This window comes from Carcharodon carcharias, chromosome 3 (genome assembly GCF_017639515.1).
Source record: "Carcharodon carcharias isolate sCarCar2 chromosome 3, sCarCar2.pri, whole genome shotgun sequence".
NCBI classification, from domain to species: domain Eukaryota; kingdom Metazoa; phylum Chordata; class Chondrichthyes; order Lamniformes; family Lamnidae; genus Carcharodon; species Carcharodon carcharias.
Genome location: NC_054469.1, coordinates 103,417,529 through 103,439,469, shown reverse-complemented (window position 1 = coordinate 103,439,469; position 21,941 = coordinate 103,417,529). Strand labels below are relative to the sequence as shown.

The window sequence follows — 21,941 nt, the reverse complement described above, 5'->3', positions numbered from 1 at the left end:
ACAGTCCTCAAATTCCATGCAATATCAATGGAAAATATCTTTCCCCAAGGAATGAAAATAAACCTCTCACCATTTAATAAAATATATTTGATATTGAAATAAATATGCACTCGGCAATGAGAAAATACTGCATCAACAGGTAAACATAGAAACTAGGAGTAGGCCATTCGGCCCTTCAAGCCTGCTCTGCCATTCATTATGATCATGGCTGATCATCCAACTCAATAGCCTGCTCCTGCTTTCTCCCCGTGCCCTTTAATCCCTTTCGCCCCAAGAGCTATATCTAACTCCTTCTTGAAAACATACAATGGTTTGGTCCCAACTATTTTCTGTGGTAACGAATTCCACAGGCTCAACACTCTCTGGGTGAAGAAATTTCTCCTAATCTCAGTCCTAAATGGTCTACCCCGTATCCTCAGACTGACTGTTGGTTCTGGTCTTCCCCACCATCGGCAACATCCTTCCGGCATCAACCCTGTCTAGTCTAGAAGTTTATAGGTTTCTATGAGATCCTCCCTCATTCTTCTGAACTCCAGCGAATATAATCCTAATCAACTCAATCTCTCCTCATATGTCAGTCCCAACATCCCAGGAATCAGTCGGGTAAACCTTCACTGCACTCCCTCTATAGCAAGAACATCCTTCCTCAGATAAGGAGACCAAAACTGCACACAATATTCCAGGTGTGGTCTCACCAAGGCCCTCTACAACTGCAGCAAGACATCCCTATTCCTCGAATTCACTGGCTATGAAAGCCAACATACCATTTGCCTTTGTTACCACCTGCTATACCTGCATGTTTACCTTCAGCGACTGGTGTACAAGGACACCCAGATCTCGTTGCACACTCCCCTCTCTCAATTTATAGTCATTCAGATAATAATCTGCCTTCCTATTCTTGCTACCAAAATGGATAACCTCACATTTATCCACATTGTACTGCATCTGCCATGCATTTGCCCACTCACTCAGCTTGTTCAAATCACACTGAAGCATCTCTGCATCCTTCTCACAGCTCACCCTCCCACCCAGCTTTGTGTCATCTGCAAATTTGGAGATATTACATTTAATTCCCTCATTTAAAACATTAATATATATTGTGAATCCCAGCACCGATCCCTGCGGTACCCCACTAGTCACTGCCTGCCATTCGGAAAAAGGCCTGTTTATTCCTACTCTTTGTTTCCTGTCTGCCAACCAGTTTTCTATCCATCTCAATACACTACCCCCAATCCCATGCGCTTTAATTTTGCACGCCAATCTCTTATGTGGGACTTTGTCAAAAGCCTTCTGAAAGTCCAAATAAACCACATCCACTGGCTCCCCCTCAGCAACTCTACTAGTTACATCCTCAAAATTCCAGTAGATTTGTCAAGCATGATTTCCTTCTCATAAATCCATGCTGACCCTGTCCGAGTCTGCCACTGTTTTCCACGTGCTCAGCTATTCAATCTTTTATAATGGACTCTAGAATTTTCCCCACTACCGACATCAGGCTGACTGGTCTATAGTTTCCCGTTTTCTCTCTGCCCCCCTTTTTAAATAGTGGGAATTTTAAATAGGTAGCTTGTATGACCAAAACAGAAACTACATCAAAGGAACAATCCGTTGTTATTTCTTGAAACTGTCAGTCATTCATTCTCAACTGAATGGAACACCTACTGTGCTGAAACCTATTAATACTGGAAAACTTAGCCAAGTACTGATAATGGCCACAGCTGTCCAAACAATAACTCTCCGGGAAGAACAAAAAGTGTTCATTTCAATTTCAAAGCAGAGTGCCTGTCAATCAATGTAAGGGGCAGGTGGTTAAGACTTATAGCCCTAAATGGCAAAACCATATTTTCAAAAATCAGCCAGAGCCATTTAAATCATAGCCTGTGCTGCCATTTTTCACTGCAGTATGGTGCTTTCTCCATTGGAAAAGCACTAATGCATGTGAACAAATACACAAGGCTGGTCATTGGAAGGATTAATTTAAAAGGACAATCTCTATGAGGAATCATTGCATTAAAAATATCTAATTACAATACAGCACCTAATAGTGACATTTGAAGGTGTGAAAACACTTCACACCCATCTTTCAGAATGTTCTGGACTCCACAGCAGTCTTTCCATTTTCTTTATGAACTCTCAAACCTGGCATGCTTTTCATGGGTTTCGAAAATCCTGCACCACCAGTTGAAAATGATGTGCAGGTGGAAACTGAATTTTCACCTCCCATTTAAAACGAGGAACCAGACTTCAGCAGGAGTCGTGTGCATATTGCGCACTAAGTATTCCTGACCTGCAAAAAGGCCAGAGGAAAATGCCAGGATAGGGAACGTGAAGAAAAATTGTATTTCTTCCAGAAAAAAAAAAGCATGGCCATGCATGCATCAAAATGCACCTGTGCACCCAAAAATTCAACACCTAGATCAACCATTTTCCCCGAGTGATATAAGGCTAACTGACCTCTCGTTCCGTTTTCTCTCTCCTTCCTTTCCCGAATAACGGTGTTACATTAGCAAACCAGTAACCCACTGGGACCATGCGAAAATCAAGAATGTTTTGGGAAGTCATAATCAGTGCATCCAACTATTTCTACCTTCATTAAAACCCTAGAACATAGGCCATCGCGTCTTGGGATGTGTCAGATTTTAATTATTTCAGTTTTCTAATATCTTTTCTCTGCTGGTATTAATTACCTCACTCTTATTAGTTCCTCTATTTCTGGTATGTAATTTGTGTCTTCTGCTGTGAAGACAGACAAATTATTTCTTCAAAGCATCTGGCATTTCTTTATTTCTCATGATAATTTCCCCTGTCTCTGGGCCAAAGGGAACAATGTTTACTTTAGCTATCTTCTAGCCACCATATAGTTGGAAAAGCTCTTGCAATCTGTTTTCATATTCCTGGTTAGTTTAGCCTCATATTCTTTTTTTTCCTTTTTATGAAGTTATTAATGACCCTTCGGTGGTTTCTAAAACATTCCCAATCCTCAGGCTTCCTACTATTCTTTGCAACACTATTAGCCCTTTCTTTTAATTTAATACCATCCATAGCTTCTTTAGTAAGCCAGGAATGGATCTTAATAATAATATAAAAACAAAAAACTGCGGATGCTGGAAATCCAAAAACAGAATTACCTGGAAAAACTCAGCAGGTCTGGCAGCATCGGCGGAGAAGAAAAGAGTTGACGTTTCGAGTCCTCATGACCCTTCAACAGGAGGGTTGAAGGGTCATGAGGACTCGAAACGTCAATTCTTTTCTTCTCTGCCGATGCTGCCAGACCTGCTGAGTTTTTCCAGGTAATTCAGGAATGGATCTTTCTCGCCGAGTGTTTTTATATGAAATGTACTATTGTTAAAGACAAAATTCAACATGTTCAAATGTTGTTAGTCTATTTACCCAATCAACCTTCGCCAGCTCTCCCCTCATACCTAAGTAACAAGCTTTAAGATTCTTGTTTGGGACTACAGTATGCCACTTTCAAGCTTAATGTGGAATTCAAATGCACCATGATCACTTTATCTCAGAGGATCTTTTACACTGAAATTAATAATTAACCCTGCCTCATTGCATAACACTAGATCTGAAGCAGCTTTATCCTCAGTTGGCTCCATAAAGTATTCTTCCAGAAAACTGTCACAATAACATTCTACAAACTCATCTTCCAGACCACCATAGCCAATTTGATTGGTTCAGCCTATATGAAGATTAAAGTACCCCCCACCCCCCACAATTTTTACATTACCTTTGTTACAAGCTCCAATAATTTCTTGTTTAATACTCTGTCCAACGGTATAAATACTGTTAGGGGCCTATCGACAACACTACCCCATCCATGACTAATCCAAGACGCAATAACATAAATGATGCAGCACTTGATGTTGCGATATTAACAACAAATCTATTGATATATGCCTTGCCAAATGAGATCAAGGCACAGAAGAAATCTTCAAAAACATTAGTAAATTTACCTTGACGTTCCCCCTTCCGTCGATCTTTTCAATGAATTCTGCTTTTTCTTTAACTAGTGCATTCAATTCTGACTGCTTTAGTTTTGCTCCATCAAGTTGTAGTGCATCTGGATATACTTTTGCCTGAAAAATTAAATGGTATTACATGGATGGAATGTCACATGTCTTTAACAATCCACTCAGAATTTGACTCTCAACAAATTGAGCAATTTTTTCAAATTTTGTTTTCTAGTGCATAATTCTAAATACTGGAAAAGGTTTAGCTCAGCAGTAAATCTTTTCCAAGGTCTCCCACTTTGGGGGAAAAAAAGCATCATTTTGATTTAACTGAGCTAAAACGCATATTTAAACATTAAGCCAGTACACACACATTGTGTGTACTCAGTTGGCATTCAATAACAGGTAATACGTGGATTTTAAAAAAACTGTTAAGTATTGATAAAAATTCAGGAATGCAACCCATATCAAGTACTTTAAATAATGGAACAGTGGGCAATTCAGGCCCTTGAGCCTGTTCTGTAATTGAACAAGGGCACAGCTGACGTGCATCTCAATTCCATCCACCTGCATTGGCTCCATATCCTTTTCTACTCTAATCTAGCAAATCTTGGATTTAAAATTATTAATCAATTTTTGTGGAATAGATTTCCAAACTTTCTTCAGTTTGCATGAATAAGTGTTTTTTAATTTCTCTTGAATGATTTAGCTGATTTTAAGGCTATGTCTCCTTCTCCTAGACTTCCCTAACAGCTTAAAAAGGTTTATTTCTATCTGCCTTATCAATTCCTTTAAAGATAGTAAAAACATGAAATTACATCCTAACTTTCTATCCAGGGAATGCAAGTTGAGTTTATATAATTGCTCCTCATAATTTAGCCTTTGGAGCACTGGTAACATTCTAGTGAATCTACACTGCACTCCTACCATACACAATATAATCTTCTCTTAAGGTGTGGTGCCCTCAACAGTGCACATACTCCAGATGTGGTCAAAACAGAGCTTTGTACAGCAGAAGCCAAACTACCCACACCCCTTTATATTCTATCCATTTAGTCATAAAGCCATTTCATTAGGCTTTTTGGTTGTTTGTTTGTAACTGACAACTACATTTTGGTGATCAGTGTACATGGATCCCTAAATCCCTTTGGGGCCTTCACAGTTCCTAGTCATTATTTAACAATGCACGCTGATCCTATTTTTGATGGTCTCACAGACAGATTCAAAGTACTCCTGCTAGTGTGGTCAGCAGAGAGGAGTGCCCCTTCAGCAAACTACCAAGCAGAAATGTAGGGAGAAAAGATAGTCTCTGGTTATAGGGACGTATCCCGTAGCAATCTAAGATATCTGGAAGATGTGCGCTGGCATGGCTGGAAATTGAGAGCAGTGCCTTTTGACGGTCACTCGATGCTATCACTTGGCAAAATGGGGAGAAGCAAGCTTGTTGGAAGATGGAAATAATAATGGACTGATTCCCTTAAAAACTGCAATTCTGCAGACAGTGGGTAGTAAAGTATAGCTGCCGTTATCCCTGCAACCGTGTCTTCTAAAACCATTTAAATGATGTCGGTCGTTAGGTCCATGGATTTGTCAACTTTTAGGCCCATTAATTTCTCTAGTGTCTTTCTAAACATTAAATTTCCCACTGTCTTCAGATCCATGGCTCTCCACTATTTCAGTTATGTTTTGTGTCTTCTACTTAAGACCTCTTCCATTTCTTTAAACACCATTATAACTTAGGCACTTTGCCTCCAAGTGACCAACATTTGCATTTGCTAATCTTGTTCCTTTTAGATAATTGCAGAACCTTTTACAATGTGTTTTTCAATTTCTTGCTAGCTTACTCACATTCTATTTTCTCCTTCATCAATTTCTTGGCCATCCTTTGCCAATTTCTAAAAACCTTCCAGTCCACAGGGTTACCACACTTCTTGGTGGCATTGTAATTTCTCTTTAATTTAAATACTATCCATAATTTCTCTAGTTGGTTGGTCGACTTTATTCATGGAGATTTTTTTTATTCCTCAAGTTGAGTTATAATTGTTTCTTTAAATGCTCACCATTGCTTATCCAGCACATCTTTTAATCTAATTTCCCAATCTACCGTAGTCAACTCGCCCCTCACAATGTAATTGATTGGTTTAAATTTAAGACCTCCATTTTGGACCTAACCACTCAAATCCAATATAAAATCTCATCATATTTTGATCACTCTTCCCTGGAGACAAGGATTACTAATTAACATTACAGTCAATCTAATATAGTCTGTTTCCTAATTATTTTCTTTCATCAAACTTAAAGCCAATTTCGTAGATATGAGGGGAGAACTGGCTATGGTAAATAGACTAAAAAGTATGCCTCTAAATGAACAATGTGGAACATTTAAAGAAACAATTCCAGATGCCCAACAAAATTCATTCCATGAGAGAACAAAAACTCAGCAAGAAAGACTCATCTGTGGCTCACTCAGGAAGTTAGAGACAGTATGAGATTAAAAGAAGAGGCTTACAATATCGCAAGAAAAAGTTACAAGTCTGAGGATTGGAATGTTTTAGAAACCAAAGGACAACCAAAAAGTTGGTAAAAAGGAAAAAAAAAACAGAATGAAAGTAAACTAATATAAAAGCTCTTATAAAAAGGAAGAGAATGGCTAAAGTTAACGTTGGTCCATTAGAATCAGAGACAGGAGAAATTATCATGGGAATGGGGAAATGGTAAAGGCACTGAATAAATATTGTGTGTGTGTCTTCACAGAAGAAGACATGAGTTTAATTCCAGACAAAGAAAGTAAACTAGGGGCTAAAAAGTGAGGAAAATTAGGGAAATTAATAACAGAGAAAAAGTCTTGGACTGAAATGTGACAAATCCCAGGGGAATGGATGGGCTATACCCTAGGGTTTGAAAAGACATAGTTGCAGAGATAGTGGATGTGCTGACAGTGATTTTCCAGAATTTGTTGGGTTCAGGAACGGCCCCATCAGATTGCAAATTGGCAAATATTACTCCTCTTTTCAAGAAGTGGGGGATAGGGGGTGGGAGAAAGAGGCAGAAGAGAAAACGGGGCCAGTTAGCCTAACATCAGTTGTTGGAAAAATGCTGGACTCTATGAAGAAAGTGTTAACAATGCACTTGGAAAAGCATTGTATGATTAAAGTCAACACAGTTTTACTAAAAGGAAATCCTGTTTAACAAATTTATTGGAGTTTTTTGAGAATGTAACTAGTAAGATAGATAAAAGGGGAAACTAATAGATGCAGTACACCTGGATTTCCAAAAGACTTTCAATAAGATGCTACAGAAAAGGTTACTAGCCAAGATATGTGCACAAGGAGCTGGAGGTAATATGTTAGCATGTATAGCGGATTGGTTAAGAGATAGGAAGCAGAGAATAGGCATAAATGAGACTTCTTCCAGTTTGCAGATAGTGAATAATGGAGTACCACAAAGGTCAGTGCTGGGGCCTCAGTATTTAAAATCTATACTAATGGCTTAGATGAAAAAACAGAGTAAGGTATCCAAGTTTGCTGATGATACAAAGCCAGGTGGAAAGGTAAGCAGTGAGGAGGTAAAAGGCTACAAAAAGATATGGTCAGGTTAAGCAAGTGGGCAACAAGATGATAGATGGAGTATAATAGAGGAAACTGTTAAGTTATTCACTTTGGATGAAAGGATAGAAGAACTGAATATTTTTTAAGAGGTGAGAAACTTGTAAGTGTGGATGTTCAAAAGATACTTTGTGTGCTTACACAAGGAATTTAAAAAGTTTACAGGTACAGCAAGCAATTAGGAAGGCAAATACCATGTTGGCCTTCATTGCAAGGGGACTACAATACAGGAATAAAGAAGTCTTGCCAGAGTTGAACAGAGTTTTGGTGAGATCACATCTGGACTACCGTGTGCAGTTTTGATCTCCACATTTAATAAGAAATATACTTGCATTGGAGGCGGTACAGTGAAGGCTCACTAAATTGGTCCATGAGATGAGGGATTTACCCTATAATGAGAGGCTGAGCAAATTGGAGTCTTATTTTCTCTGGAATTTAGAAGAATGAGAGGCAATCTCATTGAAAGATACAAGATTCTGAAGGAGCTTGATAGGGCAGATGCTGAGAGACCGTTTCTGCTGGTTGGGCAATCTAAAATACAGAGGCACAATCTCAGACTAAGGGGCTGATCATTCAGGGCTGCTGAGAGGAAACTGCTTCACTCAAAGGGCTGTGTATCTTGAGAATTCTCTACCCCAGAGGGCTGTGTTAAATTTAAGGCTGGGATAGACAGATTTTTGGTGTCTCAAGGAATCAAGGGAAATGGGGAATGGCCAGGGAAGTGGTGTTGAAGCCCAAGATTAGCCATGATCGTACTAAAAGGTAGAGCAGGCTTGAAGAGCCATATGGTCTACTGTTCCTACTAGTTGAATTCTGGTATTATAAATCAGCCCTTCAACAGAGGAATCAACATTAAGTCAAATCAATTCCAGAGCTTAGATATCTCCTTTGTACTTGAGTGACCAAAAACGAACACAATACTCAAGGTATGGCCTGATCAGGGCATTGCACACTTCAGTACGAAGGCCTCAGACTTGTAATCTGCTGATCTGGCATGAAAGCCCTCTATTCTCTGTTTTGCTGTTGCTTGGAAAAGCTAGCCCTGGCAAATGTTGACACCATCCCTTCCCAGATCTCTTTCATTCTCTCCCCTAGACTCATCAACATTCATTTGGAATTCTGCTTCCTTTCTTCCAAAGATATACACATGTTGGAGTTACTCAAATTGAATTCAATTCATCATCACACTGCTGATTTGCAAATTCTGTCTGTCCTTTTGCAGTTCCTGATTCCTCTGTAGGCGGGTAGACATATTTAACAACTGGATGCCATGTAAGAAATGCTTACCATATAATTCAGTCTGTGTTTATAGCCAAGTAAATGCGACATGAAGGAAGCAAATCCTCCTCGACAATTGCAAAGTTCACAGAAGAATGCTGGATCTGGTGACCGTTCAGTCTGATATTCAATCACATAGTTCAGTCCTGTAGAAACAATATATTCACGCCTGTAACCTTATTTTTTTTTTACTGATGATGACTGAATAATTCGTGTTGTGCGTTTATGACATATAACCCCACACCTGAAAACGCTTATATTTCTATTCCTAGTCTGGCAGCTGGACATGAGCCATTATGCCTCTGCATTAGTGATCACCGCGACTTGAATTTCTGTTATCATTAAGCAAACAGAAGCAAAAAGTCTCCTACATATCTGTAATGGAGAGGTTTGGCATAATATAACTCAAGTCAACTGCAATGGAGTAGTGAGATGTTGGCCAATGGTGAGGCCTAGATCTCAGTCACCAAGGTGGGAGTAAACCAAGCAGAAGCCCAACATCTCAACTAGAAAAAAAAGTTACTCTAGAAATCTTGCAGGCAACCTCCAATCCCATTCAACAATAGAAGATCTAAAAATGGCAGGGAATTGAAAACGTTAGGATTATCTACTCACGATTTCTATTCTTAGATATAGTGGATAGCAGACAATCCACCTAGATCAAGGATGCAAATGCAGTCTACTACTGAAAAGTAGCTGTCTAAAAGAGGCAGAAGTCATTGGGCAGAATTTTGTCCTTGATGGGCGGGCAGGCCTGACCGACTCAGCAGCAGAGCCGCCGAAACGGGCCCCACCACCATTTTACGTGGACGGGCAAATTAAGGCCCACACAGCGTACCACCCGACCGGAAGCGCTATGCACTACTTGTGCCGGGGGGGGGGATTCTCCAATTGCAAGAGTGCGCTCTTTCCTGCGCATGCAAGTGCCTCAGGGAGATCGCTGAAAGGGTGTCAAAAGATAAAAAAAACAATAAAAAATTAACATGTCCCCCTCATGTGAAAATGTCACACGAGTTGGGCCATGTTAATGAAGTACACTAAACCTTTATTAAACATTTTTAAATCCGATATCAAACCTCATCCTGCCACTGGATGCGGTTTGTTTAAAAAAAATATCACTTACCCACTTGCCCGTTGGGCTCGTGCGCCGAGCCAAAGTTCGCACGAACCCCTCAAAATCCTGGTCGACTACCGAGTTAAGGGCCTTAACAAGGCCTTTAATTAATGGTGGGCGCATGTCGCGCTGCATAGCACACCCGCCGACCTAACTATCGCGATGTCGTGCACTGACGTCAGGACGCTCGCGTGATATCAGCGCACAACATCTTCAGTGCTGGCGTGTGGGCTCCGCTGCCCGCACATCAGCCAGAAGATTCAGCTCGTTACAACCAAGAGTCCTCCTAACAGAATTGGTTGATAATGAAAACCCTATTTGTGGATACCATGCCAAAATTCACTTGTAGTATTGTGTACAAACTTCAACTTGTTCAGTACACTTACCTGGGCTCCTTCTGTTTAAATTGCTCATACAGCAATCCATCGGAGTCATATTTTGTTGCTGTTATCACGTCTCATTACTGAAAATGAGACTGTGACTAAACAGAGACACATGTCTGAAGAATCCCTTGTTGTCAATTCTGCTAACACTAGTGATATGTTCAAACAGGATTAAGGACAGGATTATAAAGCCATGATTTGTATCAAAAATTACTTATTAATTGGGCTGAAACCACTGGTTGAGTTCTAAAACACTGAACAACAACATTTCAGTGACTTAAAACAGCAGCTTCCAAGATTGCTGACATTCGCATAACTCTACTTAAATTTTGAAGCCATTAAAAACCTGAGTCAGGCTGTTAAAGACAATCATCTTATATGAATGCCCAGGTCTCCTGACCCAATCACAAACATCCAGGCAATCACCTGGGTAATCAACTGGTTGGCGAATAAGCCATTAGACAAAATCACTTCAGACAAACAGACCCTGGCTGAGAAAGGAACTAGTCCAGCCATTGTTTAATCAATTCTAAACCATGAACCTGGAATCAGCTTGCTATGACCATGTTTGGTTAACTGGTTAGATGGTAGGAGGGGATAATGTGATGAGCCAAACTAACCCTCTTATGTATTTCAAGAAACTATCTTTCTCCAGGTCAGCCAGAATACAAGCAGCAACTGAGTGGGTTCTCTCTCTCCATTCATTCCGCAAGTTTGAGCCCCATCTATTATTTGACCACCTACACACCACAGGCAGCATTTTAAGAATCAACCCAACAGCTGCTGTCTCTCAAAGATAAATCATCCAACATCATCTTTAAATTGCCTTGACAAAGAATCCAGAAGGACCAGTGAGCTCAGCTTGAAACCAATCAAGTCAATCTACAAGATCCATGTGCCACTGATATTTATTGGCCTACAAAAATACTATTTAAATGCGTTAATGCACGTGTGCGAAAGCGTCAGAGCTTTTTATTATTTTAATTTATATCAGGTGTTATGTGCAATAAATAACTTTTTCTTTTCAAGAATTTACAAGGAAACCTGCCTGTGTATATCTTTTACTTACAGTACGTAAGCAGTTAAACATCCACTGGTTTTGCAAGTAAATCCTTTTAGAAAACGGCATTGCTATCAGATTGAGAAATGAAGCAAGCCACTCTATCCCTCCTCACCTGACCGTAACAATAGGTTGGCCATTTAAACCTTTTAATCCCACTCTGCCATTCAATTAGATAATGGCTGATCAAAAGTGCAACTTCGTTTACCCACCTTAGCTCCATATTGCTTGTTATCCTGAACAAACAAAAATATTACATGGAAGACTGCATCACAAGATGCATCCAACTTGATCATACAATGCACAGCAGGCCCTTAGACAGCCAGAATCAAATAAGGGACTACGTGCCCCCTCAGTTCCTGGATGAAATCACTTCTGACCAAGAATATGGGTGTCAATCCACATTGGATGCGGGAATAGCTGTATCTGCCGCCTTCCTTGGACTTAAAATGGTTATGGTTGGTTTAGTACTGACTTCAAGAGACACAGATTGTACCAAAAGTTAAAAACAATTTACTAATATTATGCAAAAATAAAAATACCTGGAAAAACTCAGCAGGTCTGGCAGCATCTGCGGAGAGGAACACAGTTAACGTTTCGAGTCCATATGACTCTTCAACAGAACTAAGTAAAAATAGAAGAGAGGTGAAATATAAACTGGTTTAAGGGAGTGTAGGACAACTTGTCAGGGAGGGAGTTCCAGGATTTTTGACTCAGCAACAGTGAAGGAACAGTGACATATTTCCAAGTTAGGATGGTGAGTGGCTTGGAAGGGAACTTCCAGGTACTGGTGTTCCCATGCACCTGCTCCCCTTGTCTTTCTCGGCAGCAGAGGTCGTGGGTTTGGAAGGTGCTGTCTAAGGAGCCGTGCTGAGTTCCTGCAGTGCATCTTGTTAATGGTACATACTGCTGCCACTGTGTGTCGGTGGTGGAGGGAGTGAATGTTTGTGGATTGGGTGGCAATCAAACAGGTTGCTTTGTCCTGGATGGTGTTGAGTTTCTTGAGTGTTGTTGGAGCTGCTCTTATCCAGGCAAGCGGAGAGTATTCCACACTCCTGGCTTGTGCCTCGTAGATGGAAGACTGGCTTTGGGAAGTCAGGAAGAGAGTTACATGCCACAGGATTCCTAGCCTCTGACCTGCTCTTGTAGCCACAGTATTAATAATGGCTAGTCCAGTTCAGTTTCTGCTCAATGGTAATCCCCAGGATGTTGACAGTAGGGTAATTCAGCAATGGGAATGCCATTCAATGTCAGAGGGTGATGGTTGGACTCTCGTGTTAGAGATGGTCATTGCCTGGCATTTGTGTGGAGCAAATGTTACTTGTCACTTGTCAGCCCAAGCCTGGATATTGTCCAGGTCTTGCTGCATTTGGACATGGATTGCTTCAGTATGTGATGAGTTGCAAATGGTGAACATTGTGCAACTGGCAGCGAGCATCCCCACTTCTGACTTTATGATGGAAAATAATTGATGAAGCAGCTGAAGATGGTTGGGCCTAGGACACTATCCTGAGGAACTCCTGCAGTGATGTCCTGGAACTGAGATAATTGACCTCCAACAACTATTTTCCTTTGTACTAGGTATAATTCCAACCGGCAAAGAGTTTTCTCTCTGATTCACATTGACTCCAGTTACGCTAGGACTCCTTGATTCCACACTTGGTCAAATGCTACCTTGATGTCAAGGGCAGTCACACTCACCTCACTCCCGGAGTTCAGCTCTTTTGTCCATGTTTAAACCAAGGCTGTAATGAGGTCAGGAGCCGAGTGGCCCTGGCAGAACCCAAACTGTGTGTCAGTGAGTAGGTTATTTCTAAGCAAGTGCTGCTTGATAGCACTGTTGATGACTCCTTTCATCAATTTACGGATGATCGAGAGTAGACTGGTGGGGCAGTAATTGGCCAGCTGGATTTGTCCTGCTTTTTGTGGACAGGGCATACCTGGGCAATTGTCCACATTGCCAGGTAGGTCCCAGTGTTGTAGCTGTACTGGAACAGCTTGGCTAGGGGTATAGCAAGTTCAGGAGCACAAGTCTTCAGTAATATTGCCGGAATATAGTCAGAGCCAATAGCCGTTGCAGCATCCAGTGCCTTCAGCCGTTTCTTGACGTTGCATGAGAAATGCCGGGGACCTCTGGAGGAGACCGAGATGCATCATCCACTCGGCACTTCTGGCTGAAGATTCTTGCAAATGCTTCAGCCTCATCATCTGCACCGATATTCTGGGCTCCCCCACCATTGCGGATGGTGATATTTGTGAAGCCTACTCTCCAGTGAGTTGTTTAATTGCCCGCCACCATTCACGACTGGATGTAGCAAGACTGCAAAACTTAAGATCTGACCCGTTAGTTGTGGAACTGCTCAGCTCCATCTATCATATGATGCTTCAGCTGTTTGGCACGCAAGTAGTCCTGAGTTGTAGCTTCACCAGGTTGACACATTTTTAGGTAAGCCTGCTGCTACTCCTGGCACAACCCTCTGCACTGTTCACTGAACAAGGGTTGATCCCCTGGCTTGGTGGTAATGGCAGTGGGGGGGATACGCCAGGCCATGAGGTTACAGATCGTGATCAAGTACAATTCTGCTGTTGCTGATGGCCCATAGCACCTTATGGATGTCCAGTTTTGAGTTGCTAGGCTTGTTCGAAATCGTTCCAATTAGCACAGTGGTAGTGCCACACAAAACGATGGAGGGTAGCCTCAATGTGAAGATGGGACTTCGTCTCCACAAGACTGTGCGGTGGTCAATCCTACCCATGCTGTCATGGAGAGACGCATTGGTGGCAGGCAGATTGGAGAGGATGAGGTCAAGTATGTTTGTCCCTCACCACCTGCCGCAGACCCAGTCTAGCGGCTATGTTCTTTAGGACTCAGCCAGCTTGGTTAGTTGTGGTGCTACTGAACCACTCCTGGTGGTTGTCATGGAAGTCCCCCACCCAGGGTACATTCTGCACCCTTGCCACCCTCAACATTTCCTCCAAGTGGTGTAAAACATGGAGTAGTGCTGATTCATCAGCTGAGGAGGAGAACAGTATGTGGTAATCAGCAGGAGGTTTCGTTGCCCATGTTTGACCTGATGCCAAGAGACTTCGTCGGGTCCAGAGTCGATTTTGAGGGCTCCCAGTGCAACTCCCTCTGATGATATATCACTGTGCTGTTACCACTGCTGGGTCTGTCCTGCTGGAGGGACAGGACATACTCAAGGATGGTGATGGTAGTGTTTGGGACATTTTCGGTAAGGTGCTATCCTGTGACTATGTCAGGCTGTTGCTTCCTCTCCCAATTTTGGCACAAGCCCCCAGATGTTAGTAAGAAAGACTATGAAGGGTCAACAGGGTGGAGTTTGCATGTTTGTTTCCGGTGCTTAAGTCAATGCCGAGCGGTCCATCTGGTTTCACTCTTTATTGACTTTGTAGTAATTTGATACAACTAAGCGGCTTGCTAGCCCATTTCAATCAACCACATTGTTATGGGCCTGGAGTCACATATCTGGGCAGGTCAGGTAAAGGACAGTAGATTTCCTTTGCTAAAGGACATTAGTGAACCAGGTGGGATTTTTGGACAATCGACAGTCATCACTGGACTTTGAATTCAATATAGGATTGGAATTAAAATTCCACCATCTGTCACGATGGGATTCAAATCCGGGTTCTCTGGTTTACTGGTCCAGTAACAGTACCACTGTGCCGCCAACTCCCACCCAACAATTTGCAATAGCAGACTCATTAATTAATTGAATAGTACATGGTATAGGATAAAATAATCATACTGGGCACAGAAGGAAAAAAACATACCAATTAAAGGATCTTGTACACCAGCATCTCTTAAGTGTTGTTCCAAAAGGGATGATCCATAGACATGTTGTGAATCAATTGTTGGGACCTTTCTTTTAGCTATAAACAGAAGAACCGAAAATTAAATGTGTACTACTACAAAAAAGTTGACAACGTCGTGCCACTTTTATGTAACTGTACTATTAAAATATACCAAGTCGCTCATTTTGACAAAGTTAATAGCTAAAACATACAAGGTTGATATCTTAAGTCTTTTTTGAACTTTGCAAATCTTGCATAACTGTTGAACTCTATCCCTCACTGGTGCACTCTGGCTTCCAGTTGCTTAGGTGATGGTTGGCTTCTCATCAATAACACTGCTGATCTTGACTTACAAATCCCCTTTTGAAAATGGAATAACAGCAAGGGTGGCTTCTTCTGATTTGTTGGAAGAGTGGCAACAAAGATGCTTCAAGTTATTGCATTCAGTTGAGAGAGGGAAGAGATTCCATTTTTTTTTTTACATATATGTAAAACAGCTCCAGTTATTTATACCCCTCAGGAAAGTCAGTAGGGTCAAAATGGCTTCATGACAGTACCAAGATGTGAAAAGTCTATTACAAGTACAGTGTCTCAAAACCAGCAACCTTGGGAACGAGGCACTGCCAGATTTCGGGTCAGGTAGTTCAGAGCAAGCTGGGATGGGTGTGGCCAATGGTTGCTCAGAGCGTGGGAATAGACCAGCGTGCGAAGCAGCAAAGGTGATAACTAATCCAACGCCACACTGCACCAATTCGCCACCTAGCCGAACTGTCCAGAGTTTTTTTTTGATTGAAATTGATGCATGGCACAGTATAAAAGATGTCTAGATTTCAGGCAGCTTATTTGGACAGCTGAATTTGATACACTGTACTTGTACAACAATAGAAGTAGGATAAATGGACTGATTCTATATTCTGTACCTTCATTAATATAGGTTATGCACAAACATGTCAAAATTCCTTTTCAAAGGCTACCTTACTCTTCAACCAGAAATGCAAAAGAAATTTTGAAACTTGTTTCTTAGGAAACAATGAATTCATCATTTGCTTTGCAAAACACAGGGTTATGCCAAGATTAAACACAAAAGTAAAAAACTTAAAAAAGTTATCGATATCAAATGCATCTTCCAATGATGCCCAAGCCCTGAGCCACATCAGTAGAGGGGTGAATGTTGTTCCTGTGTTTAGCTCATGATATTGAACATGCATATTCAAAGTCCTGTTGCCAAAAATTTTGCTCCTGGTACCATGCTAAAACTAGGAATGCCAGAACAGTTGAATAGCGTACTATTCATTTTGAATAAATTCTTATTTTGTGATGAACATCTGAAATGGAGTTTCAGGAGGCATGCCAACAATTGTGTGAAAATTCAATTCCAATTCTGGGGCAGAGGTGATGTGGAAATCCTTCAGCACTGGCTGAAATAGTTTTACTTCTGAGGAATTACGATGAACTAAAGCATATAGGCCTGTATTTTCATTCAGGAGTCGGGAACCTGACATGGGGGGTTAGTCTTTGGTATCAACACTGCATTGCATGTTATATACATGCCCAGCACTATCCTGAAATGGAAGGCCTTTCAGCATTCAGCCTGGTAGCCCCACCTGTAGAGGTGGGACCTATCGATCTGAAGATGGAGATGCAAGGGAGAAGGCCAGGTTAAGGTTTTGCGCTTTTATAAACATCCACAGCTGCCTGAACATGATCCTGGAGGGGGCAACCCCTCCAGGGAATGGCCTGCAGCCACACGTGTGTGTGTGTATGCACTCGCACGTGGGGGGGGATTTATTAACAATCACAGCCACTCCCTTCCCACCCTGAGCCCACCAGGTTGACTTGTGGGGTGCCTGCAATGCTGATTCGAAATCCTTATTGGTGAATTAATTTTTAGAAATTTGGCTACCAGTGGGCAGCCAATCCGACCTCCGCCCAGTCTCTTAGATAATGGCTTGAGGTCAGTATTGTGGTGGGGAAATGGCACAATTGCTGGCAGCCTCAAATTGTGGGCCCACCCACCTCTAATCTGGGCCCTGCTCTGGATTGAAAATTTGTCCCAGTGTTGATAGAAGGTTTACTTAACTGATTGGGTCATCTTCATGCTTCAAATGATATGAACACTCCACATCTGGCAAAACTATTGCCCCAGAATCTGTGAAGCTAGGCAATCTTTTATAAACACACAACTAGTAAAATAATAGCTGAAAGGAAGGACGGGCTGATTATGGAGCAACAGGAGATATTCTGTGGAGGCTGAAGGAATTGCTGATGTACTTATTTTGTACCTGTCTTCAGTGAAAGATGCTGCCAATCTAGTAATAAAAAGGTAGAGGCAAGAGAGATATTGCACATGATTAAAATAAAGGAGGAAGAGGAGAACAATGGTAATAGACATTTAACAGCATCCATGTCAGTGGCCAGGAAGTTTGATTTCTATAAATGCAAGCTTTTCTGCTTAGGTGAGCAGCATCATCCACACACTAGTCTTTAACTTTAAATATATATTCTTCCAATGGATATCCATCAATCTCCGAATTCTGTGGTAATATCATTTAAGCGTTGAATTTAACTTGAAAGGGAATATTTTTAATATAAAAATATACCAAGATCCTTCAATATGTAATCCATCACCTAGGATGCAAGACCATAATATGACAGTTTCTGGGAAGCCTGAAGAATAAATAAAAAAAAAATGAAAACTCCAAGAGTCCAAACTTTGGAAATGCCTTCCACAAGAAGCAAAATCTTCTCGCCAGGAAAAAAAATAACAGGCACAAATGCATTGTATGACACAGAAGCATCATCTAAATTCAGCTCTTTGTCTATCTGAAAAATCTTGACATTTGCATCGATATGACCACTGAACCTCAAAACAGTTTTAAAAATTCTTTCGTGGGATCTGGGTGTCACTGGCTAGGCAGTTTTTGCGAGTGCGCAAAGTGAAGACTAGCATTTATCAAAATCCATCTTTATGAGCAACAAAACTAGAGGAACAGTGACAGGAATGAACCTGAAGCAATGCAATGGTGATCAAACATTTTTGTCACATATCATTTAGAAGAAATAGTGAATAGAAAATACATACCAGAGTTAAAGGTCTTGACCTCTGTGCTTTTGTAGTGTCCTTTTGATCCAGAAACTGAGAAACAGAATCCAAAATTAGGAACAATACACAACTGAATTTATCACCACCAGATGTATTCAAGTCATAATACCTCCTGCACTGAAAAACTTACAGCTCTGGTTTGACTTATATGCATCCAATATATGGAAATGCTGCAAATGAGTTCATCTCATTCTCCTGCTATACTTCATCTTGAAAACTATGCTTTTAAAATCAATTCAAGGTTAGGTACAGTGCACCTTGCCACCATATTTTATGTTCTCATCCATGCCATCCACTACATAAAAATCCACCTGTTGTTTTAATAGTCCTCCGTATTGTTAGGATTACATAGGATATATGACATAACATGCCATTTGGCCCAAACAGTCCACACCTGTGTTTGTGCTCCACATGATATGACAAATGACATGTTCAGATCCTGGTCCAAAAAGAATCAAATTGTTAATTCTCTCTAAACACTTAAAAAAAAAGCAAATCTAAATTCTGGACAACCATTTGCAGCCCCTCTCCTGTAGAAGGAACCTAACTAACTTGCACAGCAGTTTACAAACGTTTGGAATCAACTACAATTGGGGCAAATAATTTTGGTACTTATAAGAGGGAGTTGGGCAAAACAAAAAAAAATTGTTAGTGAATTGTACATTCTATTCTTGAACTCAGACTGACCAGATTTGTCTAAATGTTCCTTTCCAGTTGCTACAAATTTTAGATCTATCCCAATATTCCCACTGGTCCAGTGTCACTCGTTAGACCTGCAAGTGAACCCTGCATCATCTACGAACCGAGTGTTCATCTATTTCCTAATATCTAGCTAAGCGATACTGTTACGGCCCTTGGCTGACTAATTCCCTCCACAGTGTGCACTGAAAAAAGTGTGGCCTCACACAGGTTGACAAATACTATCTATTTTTCTTGTGACAGGCAGATGGAAACAGGAGTATATAAGTTGACGTGAATAAACAATAGAAAAATGCTGAAAATACTAAGGTCAGGCAGCAGGCAAAGCGGAAAACAGAGTTAACATTTCAGGTGGATGACTGGTGGCTATGCTTTCAACAGCCTAGGACCTAAGCGCTGGAATTCCCTCTTCACACTTCTCTACTTCATTTTATACCGATGAGACATATCTTAAGACTTACCTCTTTGACCAATGTGAAAATGGCCAGATAATGTTTTTGTGATGTGGGATGAACTCCCCTGCTCCTCTTCGAAATAGTGCCATGGGATTTTATACGTCCACCTGAGAGCAAACCTTGGTTTAACGTCTAATGAATGACAGCATCTCCTACAATGTGGCACTCCCTCAGTACTGCATTGGGAGTGTCAGCCTGGATGATAAGCCTTGGTCAACTAACCCATTATCTCCATATGTCCCTTGGTCATAATTTGCTCTTGTGAAGCCCTTTGGGACATTGTGTTACATTAAGGTGCTATATAAATCCGAGTTGCAATTGTTGTTCTTTCATATAGGTCCAACATATTTTATAAATTAACAGCCTCCTTGGTGAATAACACAAAGCTTCAAAAGCAATTCTGCCCTGACTGTTTCAGCTCCAATACAGGATCCAACAACTGGTCAACATATTGAAGACTGGCTGGTTGGCTGGCTGGACTTACCAATAAGAATAAGAACTCACTCCTCTCGGCACCTTAGTGCGAAAGTTAAGCCAACTACATCTTCTGTTTAGATAGGCTCCTCCAGGGCATCTTTGAATGAAAAATCGTTTTAACACTAAATGGTGAAAACAACTCTAGGGTGTGTTGGATGATTCTCGGTCTCAAAACAACGTGATATGGTGAGCACACACAATATGAGATAGCAGATTCATTTGACCGTCTACCCAATTTGTCCCAAATAATACCACCCGATCACCTGCATCTGAGAATCAGCCCTCTGAAGTGAAGTCAATTTTATAGCAGCCACAATGGAACTTAAAACAAAATCCATTTCAGACCAAATGGGTATAAGTTTCAAAATGCTACAATCTATTTTGGTTGCAGAGGCTCTTTTCAATGCAGAAAGTTCAAACTGGGCTACACAGGCACAATGTACTTTAACCAAGATCTCATAAGATCAGAAGAAAGATTAGTAATTGTCTTCCATGTTTTTCAAATATTCACAAGTGTGATTATGATCAAGGGCTAAAAACAACTATTAAATAAATTCCTCAAATGGAATAAGATACACAAGTGGTAGGATGTTGGCTTCTGACCACAGTCCACCGACTGATCTTCAAACTTGGAAGGGTGCAAAGGTAGGTCAAGTGCCAACCAAAACAAAAGGTGGGAGGAAAGAGTCAGGAATAGGTTATATGCTTTCCCAGTGCAGAAGCGGTGGAAAATAGTCAAGTAGAGAAGTACCAATTGAGAAATTCAAATAACTCCATATATATTTCAGAGTTTCACTGCAGTCATTTCAGGTTCAAAAACAAATTTGCATTTAAGTAACACTTTTAACATAAGGGAAAATTATGAAGTGTTTCACAGCTTAGGAACTAAATAGCTAAAAACCTCAGTGCCAACGATGGTGTGAACAAGTGGGGCCCAAGTTGGAAGAAGATCAAATTCTTTGCAGCTGCAGCACGTCACCTGCCCTACTATTGCTATTTAACTAATTAGGTTTTCAAGTTTTGAAATTTCACTCAATCTATTTATTATTTTTAAACGAGGTAATAACCTTGTTTCATTCATTAAATATAGTTATATAATTTACTGTAACTTAGCCTACAGTCCAAATTTAAATCAGCAGACCAGACAATGTTGCAGCTGCAGCATGTGGGAGCTGGTGGACAGTGTGATTCACAATCTGCCATGTCTGGACTTGAACTCGAATTTACAAGCTGGAGTGCAAGGTTCAGATACAATGATGCATCAGGGAGAGAGAAAGTTACTTGGACATAAAAAGCATCCCAATAATAGTCAAAAATCTTGGGGGAGAGGAAGGGAGGGAGGAACTTAAAACAATTATCACTGTGAAGTAGTATTAGGGAAACTTAGCAAACGTAGGCTGACAAGCCCCCCGACCCGATGGCCTCCATCCTGGCGTTTTAAAAGAAGTGGCTGCATATATTGTAAACTTCCTCGATTCTGTAAAGGTCTCAGCAAATGGGGAATACTACAAATGTAACCCTACTCAAGAAAGTAAGATGACAGAAAGCATGTGTAATTAGGAAAATGATCGAATCCTTTGTTAAGGTAGTAGTAATTGGGACAGTTAGAAAATCATAAACTATGAAAGAAGGATAGTGTTTGGCAAATTTATTGAGTTTTTTTGAGAGTGTAACAAGCAGGGTGGATAAAAGGGAACTAATAGATGTAGCATAGAGTATTTGGATTTCCGAAAGGCATTCTATGCAGTTCAACATAAAAAGATTACTGCACAAGCTAAGAGCCCATTGTGCTGTGGACAATATATTAACATTCATAGAGGATTGTTTTTTGTTAGTTAGCTAGAGTGTGGGGATGAATGGGTCAGTTTCATGTTGGCAAATCAAAAGTAGTGAGGTACCACAGGGATCAGAGTTGGGGTCCCAACTATTTACAATCTACAATGACTTGGATAAAGAGGAGATATTGTGGCTCAGTGGGTAGCAACCTTGCCTCTG

At 40.9% G+C, this 21,941-nt stretch overlaps 1 protein-coding gene across 3 annotated transcripts in view; it reads right to left on the bottom strand.

Annotated features, from left to right (window-relative positions):
• LOC121275773 overlaps positions 1-21,941 on the bottom strand; it is a 69,020-nt gene that overhangs the window by 33,191 nt on the left and 13,888 nt on the right. For all 3 annotated transcript variants that reach the window (XM_041183379.1, XM_041183381.1, XM_041183380.1), the window contains 4 exons: positions 18,295-18,348; positions 15,192-15,290; positions 8,852-8,988; positions 3,963-4,085 (listed from right to left, as the gene is read on the bottom strand). In XM_041183379.1, coding sequence (XP_041039313.1) covers positions 3,963-4,085; positions 8,852-8,988; positions 15,192-15,290; positions 18,295-18,348 — 413 coding nt within the window. The remainder of the gene's footprint in view (positions 1-3,962; positions 4,086-8,851; positions 8,989-15,191; positions 15,291-18,294; positions 18,349-21,941) is intronic.